Here is a 10,408-nt window from a genome sequence, read left to right on the forward strand (position 1 = left end):
CACCAAAGTCACACAATGACACAAACAAACTAACCGAACGAGACAGCGGTAACACCAGCAACGCCTGTGTGCTGTGACGTAAAATTACTGTTTCTGTCAATGGAGTCTGGTGACTCTGACGAGAGCGAAGAAAGAGGGGAAACAGAGCAGCTTCAGCTCCCGTCAGAAAGGACTGCGTGACAAGGAGATGTCTGGAAAGCAGTGAGGATATGTAAATATAGTGTACAGCTAAACTGGTGATTCTTTTAGGAGGCTAAAATCAGTTTTCCTGCTGCTTCAGGCCCACGGCACCACGCTGCCTAGCGTCTGTGCCTGCTTCTCCATCTACTGTAGGTACCTCATACAACCACACCACAAATAATCTGAACCGTCCCTTTAAGCCATTACTGACCCGTCCCTTATTCATCACGTTTTACATCCGGATAAAAACCTCAAACTGCACTTTCACATCTAATTTTGTAGAAAATAAGAGCAGAAAACTCCACCAATCAGGTTGAAATTACATTTTTCCAGCTGATGTAAAAAATAAAAAGTCTTCACGTCTATTTCCATCCCTTAAACATTCGTCCTCTCCAGCAAAAAGCCACAGAATCACTGAACAGCAGCAGGTTTTGCCTTGAAAGTGTGAGCCTGTAGATGAAAAGCTCCATCAGAGACCCAGTAATGATTTTATGGCTCTTTAACTGCTGAATGTTACAGACAAAGCTTCAGTTTGTATTGTTCACTGCAGGTAGAAAACATCTGAGATGCTGATTCATGATTAAAAAAGTGCAATAAAATAATTTCTTTCCCTCTTAAATCTAAATTAGAGTCAGATATCCAGTGAATGAACCAGGCTGCATTCAGAGAGGTTTACTTTTAGGAGGTTCTTTCACAGAAAAGTGCTAAAGAGTGACGATCCTGATTGTTTAACTCACTTTGGGATGAACTGTGAAGATACAGCTCCTTTTTTAAATTCATGACTTCACAGTTTTTCTGGTAATGTTTTTAAATCATGTTTTATTTTATTATTAAGAATTGTTTGATTTTATTCTGAAAATATTACTTTTCATTTAACTTTTTGCTTGTTTTACTTATTTCTCATAATGTTACAGGTGTTTTTTTGTATTTGTTATCCATTAAACATAAATATAAAATATAAATAGTGTTTTTTTGTGACTGTAATAATAATAATAATATGACTTTTTTCTCTTCACATTATGTTTTTTTTTTGCAAATATTTTGATTTTATTCTAGAAGTCTCAGATGTTTTCACACTCCTGGGTAGTGATTGTCCTCTGCAGTGTGTGTGTGTGTGTGTGTCTAGCCCTCCCACTCGCTCTCCTCCAGGTTGTGTTTGACCAGAAACTCTTTGATGGTTGGCTGATTGTCTAGCCCCGCCCACTGCTCATCCAGGTGCTGCAGAAGCTCCTCCCACTGCCGCTTGTCCCTCCCCGTCTGCCACGACAGCCGAACCACCGCCCGCAACAACGGCAGCAGGAGGGGGTGTGGCCTGTCCGTGCGCCGCCGTGGCACGTCGGGCTTTTCGCTGAGTGGGCGGGGCTTATCCTCGAGTGGGAGGGGCCTTTCCTCTGCGTCAGTTTGAGTCTCGGCGGGGGTCAGGACGCGGAGGGCGTGGTCACAGTGATCCCGCGCCTCCTCCAGCTGGTCCACTTCCTGGAAACAGCTCGACAGCCCCACCAGCGTGTAGAACCAATGGGAGTAGGCCGGGGGCGGGGCCTGCGCCTGGTTGTCATAGTAACTCGCCCAGCCCAGTTTGTGCTGCAGCCTCTTGGCGTTGAGCAGCGGACCCAAGGCCTCCTGGTAGCGTCCCACCCTCAACGAAACGAGACAAACTCAGAATCCATCAAAACGCCTCCAAAGAGCGAAGCTGTGAGTCAAAACCTGGAAACTTGTTTATCGAAAACATTCACAGAGACGGAGAGAAAAATAATAAACCTAAAGAGCAACACTTCCTCTACTTTCTAGGAATCCATCCTGGAAGACGCCATGTAGTCAATAACACACGTCTGTATTAATAAGGATATTTTGTGTCTGATGTACGTTGTCTTTTATTTTAGTGTCCCACTTTATTATTTGAACCCAAACTATCATCTTTCCTTCTTTAAACCCAACCAAGTAGCTCCGGTGTCTGAACCACCAAACTGGGACTGAAAACTGAAACATCTGAGTCTACAAATAAATTAATGTAATTTACTCACAAAGAATTTGAACCCTGTTTTCACCACCCACATCAGTCTGGACAGGGATTTTCATTCTTGTGAGTAAAAAGCTGAATAACGGCGATTTAATTGGACTTTCAATGACTTTCAATGACTTTCAATGAGTGTCTGTAATTCAAAGAACACAGTTGTTTCACTGTCAGCAGTGGAGGAAAGCATACAAAACTTTACTTCAGTAAAAGAACAACAGTATTATCACGCACTGAATTAAAGTGCTCATTATGCAGAATGATGCTCATTTCAGAATAATAAATATTGTATTTGTGGGTCATAATTATTGATCAGTCATGTGTAATCACGTTAATGTTGCAGCTGGTGAAGGTGGAGCTCATTTCTCATCCCGTCTGAGATCAATAAAGTTTTATCTTCACCTACAATAACCTACAATAACGCCTCGTGTTTCATTTTTTGATTATGTTTTGTGTTACTGATCCAAAAGTAAAGTACAGATCTTCACGTAAATGTACTTTGTTATTTGGCTCAGGAGGCGTTCAGGCTCTCTGCCCAATCGTGGGCCATCAAAGCGTTAAACAACAGTCCCACCTGTAAGTTCTCAGTGATACTACTCTTCCTGTCCGTACTTCCTGTTTGTGCAGTACATTATTGACGCCTGTTTTGTTTGGGATACTTTGCAAGAAAATGTGAAGGGATTCAGTCACACACACATTTCAGAGCTCAAAACACATCAGCTGCTCAACACGATTAAAGTCGTGCATTTATATAAAAGCTTGGATATTCTCTGAGGTTACAGCGGTAAAAAAAACTCACATATTCACTCAAACATTATCAGAAAGTTACAACATTTGCGAGAAAAACTCGTAGAAGTGGCTGAGCCCATTACGTTATACTGTGCAAAAACACAACAGGAGGGAAATACTTGTGATTTTAGCCCAGAATCACCTTTCTTTTCTTCCAAATGTATGACTTTATAATATTAATTATAATATTCAGACGTTTTTCTCTTAAGTTTGTGCGTTTCTTTCTTGTATTTTAACCATTTCAATCTCAAAATCAGAGTATTTTTCTCGTAAAAATGTCTTTAATCTCAGGATATTACCCCCCCGTTAGTTCCTTCATAAAGGAGTTCAGCTTATAATATAATATAATTTATAAAACAGGTAATAGTTTATGTCAGCGTCTGAGTTACCTGATGAGCAGCTGGCCGGTCTGCAGGTCAGACAGGTAGAAGAACTGTCGGACACACAGCGCCTCCCGCAGGGCAGGCAGGGAGCACAGGTGAGACAGGTACTGTTCAAACGCTCGGCTCCGCTTGGCGATCGTCTCCGCCGTGAAGTTCCTTCGCAGCTTCTTCCCTTCGGAGATTTAAAACAGGAAGTGGTTACTGACGCTCCACCTCAGAATCACTTCCTGTTCCTGTGTCAGGTGGAGCTAGCTAGCATGGAAGCTAACAGGCTAACAGCTGACTACAACCTGCACTGAGCTCCAGTCTGACTGATGTTAAACACTCAACAGGTGTTCAGATAGATTATTGATTATTGATAGATTATCTCCCACAGCCCCGCCTGCTTCACTCCATCCTCTCCACCTTCACCACCAGGAGGCCACGCCCACTCAGGAGACAGGAAGTAGAGACCATTTTAGACATGTAGTGAGTAATCTGTAGTTATAGAGGATCTCTGGTAATAGTGATTTTCTGACTGTTGCAGGAAACAGGAAACAGGCGGCGCAACAAAGTTAACCGTCAGCTTAGACCGTCCACACTGACCATCTGTCGCTCCATCATTTTTTTTTTTCACGTCGAGACTGAACTTTTACTTACGTGGGAAACAGACACGCTCCATCTGGTCTCCATGGTTACGGCGCAGCGTGGCGTGAAGCCGCTGGAAATCGGAGTATCGGCGGGTGATGATGGCCGGAGTCTTATCGCTGCCGCCGGACTGGATCACATGGATGGTGTACAGCTGAAGAAAGACAGACAGACAGACAGACAGACAGACAGACAGACAGACGTGTGTGAGAACAAGCTCAAGTCTCCGTTGAAGGCCGTGAGAGTCTGTGCATGTCTAGAGGGAAGTCTGGTTTTATATCCCTTATTATCAGTATTATTTTGGCAGACCACCTTTAAAACTTTTGCCTGGAACTGAGGATGAAAGTGCCGACTGCTGACGTGCTGCGTTCAAGTTCAGTCGTAAAAGATAACCTTCTCTATCAGTTCACAGTGGAACTGTAGTTTTCGTCATAAATATCATCTGGGAGGCTGAAATGCACAAGATATCATTTTCTGCTGTTACAGGTCTCTCAATAAAACTGTAAAAAAAAAAAGAAAAAAGAAAAGAGTATGGCAACATGACAATGTTGAAATAGTGTGGGATCATGTGAGTTGTTGTCTTCATTGTTTAAAAACCACCACTGCCATTTTATTTTCAGGTTAGGATTCCTTTACAGGGAGCCGAATTCTCCACAGAAGTCACCTCCTCTCCAGCACAAACAGATCTGGTCATTAAAACCAGTAAAAACGCTGAATAAATCAGTTATATGTTAAAAATCAGTGTTTCTCTGAGGCTCTTTGGCAGATCGTCCGCAGGGGGCTGCAAGCTGAGCTGTTTGCTCAACTTGTTTATCTGGTAACGTCACAGTCAGACGCTCAGATGACTGAAATCCTTCTTCCTGTTTTAGTTAAAAACTACCAAGAGTGCACCCTGGTCGTCCTCTCTCTCCACAGCTTTCCTCTGCTGTGTGACCAGTCTAATAAAGCATAAAAATGTGTCACACGTGGTCACAATCCGCGCTGCCTTTTTATGGTTTTTAGCTTGTTTTTAGGGTTTAGAGCCTCTTTTCTATGGTTTGGACTCACCACATATTTAGAGGAGCTGTCCTGCACCACGCTGGCGTCGGTCACCTCAAACAACAAGCTGTCCGTCGTCCGCCTCCCAGCCGGGGTGGGGCTTCCTCCGCCGAGTCCACGCAGGCTCCTCCAGCTCTCCTGGAGCTGCCGGGCCAGCAGGGAGGTGGGAGAGGGGCCCAGCGGAGACACGGCCACAGGGCTGGTGTCTGCACGGGACAGGAGAGAGACCATTCAATGCCAACACCAACGATTTTACAACTGAGGAAAGTTATTCCATCATCCAACTTCATGATCACCAGATAAACAGCAGTATGTTTGTGTTACAAACATCTGACCCCCCGAAAACTAAACCACAAATGGAGCAGAACAGGTTTCTATGGCAACTTGTGGATGTTGAAAACCTGCTCAAGTGTCAATTTCACGCATGTATTTTACAACAAGTTTGTGGAGTTGAGGCGGTTTGCAGAATCCAAGCTGGAACAAAGCAGGAGAGCAGCTCACCTGTGCTGCTCAGGCCCTCCTCCATCGACTCTCCCAGAAAGTCCGAGTCGCTGTCCAGCCCCGAGCCGTCGCCCTCGGCTCCGTCCTCTGCGCCGCCTCCGCCGTCGAAACACAGCGTCCCCCCGAGCCGATCGGTCACACACTCCTCCTCCTCCTCCAGCTCCGCCTCCCAGCTGTCCTCTTTAAACTCCTCCTCTTCCTGTCCGCCGCCGGCTTCCTGCTCGGGTCCCGCCCCCTGACCATCTTTAAACAGCGAGCGCTTCAGACGGTCCAGCAGCCGGGACGCCATGACGCCGCCTGGCCACTGCAGCGAGGGGGAGGGGGAGAGGGGGCTGAGGAAACAGCTACAGGGTCAGTAATCATTCAAAAGCTGCTCAGCTCCGTTAAAACAGACTAAAAAGACTTAAAATCGTTTCCACCAACATGAACCTTCTTCTGGTTCTGGGCTGCTGCTGGTGCCACTTCTAAAGGTGTGTTTCCACCAAGCACTAATCTAATATCTTACTTGCTTGAGTTTAAACACAATGACCGGAGAGCTAGCCGCTGTGCTAACTGGGGCTAATACCTGTGCCAACGTGCTTCACAGTGAAGTACAACCATAAGACATAGATTTAACCGTTAGTCCAACTTTCTGGCTGACTCCCCCCCCCCCCACTCATCTTTCTGTCTGGTCTCTTTATGTGTTGGTAGAGTGGCACCATAGGCACCATCTCTGTGGGGAGCAGGAGTTCTCTGACAGGTGAATTTTTGTTGCGTTATGCAAATTGTGTTATGCAAATTCCACGACATCCATCCATCCATCATTTTCATGTCTTCTTGTGTCTATTTGCATCTTTGCAATGACTTTGTGTTTGATTCGCCAGTGGAAAACATTTGGCATTTTGTTGAAACACACCGTGAGAACAGATTTGCGTATTTATTCCGTCACTGTCTAACGCCAACGCCGACTTCAAGCACAACAACAATGGCGGGTGGACCACATCGTCTCTTTTCAAGTGTTCCTCCAGGCTTTGCGAGCCTGCACTGGCATCCAAACACGACTCGTCCAACACACTATGGGCCGCAACTAAGTTCAAGAAGATTTTTCTTTTTTAAACAGCAGTCACAACGTTTTAATCGGACTTAGTTGGCCTCAAGCCCTCGACATCAACGGTTCTTGGTTCTAGACAAGCAAACTGTTGGTGCTGCTCTGGATCTTCTGCTGTTCTGTACTGATTCATTGTTTTGGAAAGTTACAGAAACTGAAGATGGATTCAACTGCAGAGACCAGTTTCCTTGGATTGATTAACAGGATAATTCCCTGGTTTATTCTCTGTTATAAGTGTGCATCGCTGGATGTCTTGGAGAGGAAATAAAGCGTGCAGATGTCAGAGAGCATGCTCCATTATTCTGTCTGGATGTCCACACAGTGAAGATCAATGAGGCATTCACTTCCTCAATCCAGGTCACTGAAAAAAAAATTAGTCGGTCACATTTCAGCTCCACAGACACACTGATCTACATCCGAAACAAACCCGGCGGACACAGCAGCAGGCTGAGCTGGCTCCGGTTACGGAGCTGGCGGCCTCTCTGAATGGAAATCATGTCACACATTAATAATGCAGCGGCTTTCTTAGTTAGCCCGCAGCCAAGAAAACAAATGGCCCAGCGAGGCCTCGGCCTGCAGGGCCTCCGCGGGATCCTGCAGTCAGAGATTCGGCATCAGATGTCTCGGTTTAGCAAGACTGGAGGTCAACAGCAAAAGTTGATCTTCCCTCCAACTGTGGGACACAAACAGTCCAAACCACAACAAACTGTCTGAATAAATCTGAGCCACTGGAGGGTCAACTAATGACACAGATGTCATCTGGCTAAAGCTAAAACATCAGAGAAATTATATGAATCTGTTTTCTATTGTGTTACATTTTGGAGCAGAACGGATGCATTTATGGACATTTTAAACGTAAAATTAGCAGCTTCAAGAACGCACTGGTGCTAACACGCCTAAAATCACATTACTACACCAGACTATTCTGTATAATCTGTCGGTCGCGCTGAAGCTGTTATTCTGCTGGTTTGTTTCCAGGATTTACTTTTCTTTTGTCATTTGTATCCGATTATTGACTCTGAAACTATCATGATACATCCAATTAGAAACTGGTTAAAGATGAAGCTCATTCTATTTATTAATAGACTCTTTTGTGATAAATGAATTAATAAACTTAAAGATCTTTTGACGGCTTTTGTCATTGCTGCACAAGGGTCTATGCTAGGTCCTCTAATATTTACATTGTACAATATCATCACGTCAACGCAGACTTATAACATCCACATTTGTGCAGATGACAGTGTTTTCCATGTGTTTGCCTCCTCTTCAACTCAGGATATATCTGGATTATGACTTGCCCCTCTTCACACATCTCTGCAGAATATCAGGTCTCTGCTGAGACAAAATTAGTTTGATTCTAAAGAGCAAATAAGGAAGCATGTGGAGCTGTGATGATGCTCGCTCCGCCTCGAAACCTCCTTAATGCAGTTTATCGTAACAGCAGACAAACAATTGTTGTTCTGAAAGCTGCTTCAGTTTCTCACTTCTCTTCTCACATTTAAAGCCGCTGTTCACCAGAGAAGATCTCAGGCCTGCTTCACTCTAGTTCCCCCTCCGGTTAAATACCTACCGTGAGAACGCCGCCCTCCACCACTACGACCAAACAAAAGCAGTGAATTACGCAGGATTTTAAACTAAGTTCTAGTTTTCTCGCTTTTCTGAGGTCTCTCTCGTAGATTACCTGATAAAATAAAGGTTTTATATGCACATATATAAATGTAAGTAGTGTGGAAGTGTTTGTAAAGAAAGGAAATACATCTAAAGTAATTCACGTAGGATTTAAAAGGTTGCTAGATGATAAAATGTCACACAGAATGATAAATGCCTTAAAGTCACAATGATCAATGATGTAAAATGGTTCATGTTGACATCTTTACCCTCTTCGATCAACCACTCAAACTATCAGTTAGATTTCTGATGCGGCTTTTGATTATTTGTTTGAGCAACAGTTTGCATTTAAAACCGCTGTTCAATTACAGCAAACGTGCTTTTATTTGTTTGTTTTTATCATCATGGCGGTCGCTAAACTGACAAAATTATATAAAAATGTTCTTTCCCTGTCTAACCTGCACACACTTTACTTAATTCCATGACTTTCCATGTCTTTGAACTCCATTTTTCTCTTTTCTACTGATCCCACAGCTGCTGAATTTTCCTAAATAAATCAAAAAGCCACACGACAATATAAAAGCAATATATTTCCAAAGCCGGGGTCCTTTTAATTTCCGCCCAAATCCACTTGGATGTCAAAAACAACAACAGACACAAGGAGCAGGAGAAGAAGCTGGAGTTTACGAGGCGTCCGTGAAGGTGGCACACCAATCGGTTTAATATTAGCTGGTTAACACCCAAAGTGAGATAATCAATAAGTTTAACGGAGCTGTTTGAGTCAGCTGTAGTTAAAAACGCTTCGAGGGAAGGAGACGTGGAGAGAACAGCTAACAACAGCTTGTTGCCTCAATTAACAGCAGTGTAAAGTTAGCCAACAAGCTAACAACTTTGCTCTGTAATGTTAATAATCGGACAAGATTTACTTAGCTAGTTAGTTAGCTAGTTAGTCAGCTAGTTAGTTAGCTAGTTAGTCAGCCCTCCGGGGTTTGGACAAACTCACCAGCTGGTCGAAGTTAACCAGCTGCTTTAACACAACAAAACGGGGTAAATTTAAAGTTTAAGTCTCCACAGTTCTCAGCATCTGACTGAATGAAGGAGCTAACGGCTAAAACCGTTAGCTCACATCACTGCAAAGTTAGCAGACAAGCTAACAAGTTTGTTTACATCGGGAGTTCACTGATTTGTTTGTCCGAGGTTTGGGTAACTCACCCCGGGCTTCAAGCTGCCTGCCTCCGCTCCTGTTAGTCCATGACAGCCGGTGGGTGTGAAGGTGTGAAGCTCCGCTCGGGACCTCCGGGCTCGGCCGGACCGTCCTGTCGGTGTCTGCGGCTCCGCTGACTGACTGGATCCCGATTCCTGAGCGTGTCCCCGGCTGCAGCCTGCAGGAGAAGGCGGGACCCGGTGAGTGGGCGTCCGAAGGCCAGCGACCAAACAAGGCGATGCACCGCTGCAGGGGGTGCAGGAGGGGGCGGTAAGGGACCGAGTCAGCCGGTGCATGACGGGACTACGGTGCTGCTGATCCCACTGCAGTGCTGCTGTGTGGGTGTGAGGAGGGAAGTGTGGTTAAAGTATTAAAGTAAAGGTGGTGGGAGCAGAAACAACTTTCAACTTTAACTTCATTTTATAGCTTTTAACTTCTGTTTGGGGGCTCAAATTTAAATATCTCTGCTTAATTTGCATGATGAATATATTTTAAATCAGAATATTTTTGCCTGATGCTGGGTGCTGAATTCTGGCATTTGCAGAAGATATTTCTTATTTTTTATATTGTAAACCAGTCTTATGTTATATTATTCTATTTTACATTGTACATATGTTATATTTTTCATATATTTGTCTCTTTTTTTACTTGTTTTTGTGCCTTAAGTGTTGGTTGTCTTTGGGGTGTCTGTCTGTCTGTGTTGCTGCCGTAACAAAGAACTTCAGGGTCATTATAGGGTCTGTAAATGCATGTCTGCACTTTGACTGAAGTAATGGAGTTGTGAACTTCGTCCTAACGCTTCCCAAAGCCAGTGACCATGTGTTTCTACAGCAGCTCGGAGCGGACAGACGTGGCCTTTCGCATTTCTACTCTGAATATGGCGACACGAACGCAGCGGCAGGAAGACGAAGAAGAAGGAGGATCACGTTGTGCTGCGACAAGTGGAGGATCATTCTTATTATTTAGCACAAGGAAAAGCA

The 10,408-nt window shown here is 44.3% G+C and overlaps 1 protein-coding gene across 2 annotated transcripts; it reads right to left on the reverse strand.

The window, feature by feature from the left end:
- Positions 1–1,288: 1,288 nt before the first annotated feature.
- Positions 1,289–9,582, reverse strand: snx21 (sorting nexin family member 21). 2 transcript variants are annotated; one of them, XM_070839981.1, is made up of 6 exons: positions 9,437–9,582; positions 5,530–5,833; positions 5,038–5,234; positions 4,003–4,144; positions 3,370–3,535; positions 1,289–1,816 (listed from the first exon to the last, which is right to left on the reverse strand). In XM_070839981.1, the coding sequence occupies exons 2-6, from the start codon at positions 5,816–5,818 to the stop codon at positions 1,303–1,305; spliced, it is 1,308 nt and encodes a 435-aa protein (XP_070696082.1). In that variant the 5' UTR covers positions 5,819–5,833; positions 9,437–9,582; the 3' UTR covers positions 1,289–1,302. The 2 variants fall into 2 exon arrangements, with proteins under 2 accessions (XP_070696082.1, XP_070696081.1); XM_070839980.1 differs by having other exon boundaries at positions 5,530–5,861.
- Between the last annotated feature and the right edge of the window lie 826 nt (positions 9,583–10,408).

The sequence above is a fragment of the Pempheris klunzingeri genome, chromosome 11, assembly GCF_042242105.1.
Source record: "Pempheris klunzingeri isolate RE-2024b chromosome 11, fPemKlu1.hap1, whole genome shotgun sequence".
Classification (NCBI taxonomy): Eukaryota; Metazoa; Chordata; class Actinopteri; order Acropomatiformes; family Pempheridae; genus Pempheris; species Pempheris klunzingeri.

Coding starts and splice junctions, on each gene's coding strand:
- snx21 (XM_070839981.1), bottom strand. CDS start 5,818: ATGGCGTCCCGGCTGCTGGACCGTCTGAAGCGCTCGCTGTTTAAAGAT. Junction 4,145..5,037: donor ACAGCTCCTCTAAATATGTG/GTGAGTCCAAAC, acceptor GTCTTTCTTCAG/CTGTACACCATCCATGTGAT. Junction 3,536..4,002: donor GGAGCGTGTCTGTTTCCCAC/GTAAGTAAAAGT, acceptor AAATCTCCGAAG/GGAAGAAGCTGCGAAGGAAC.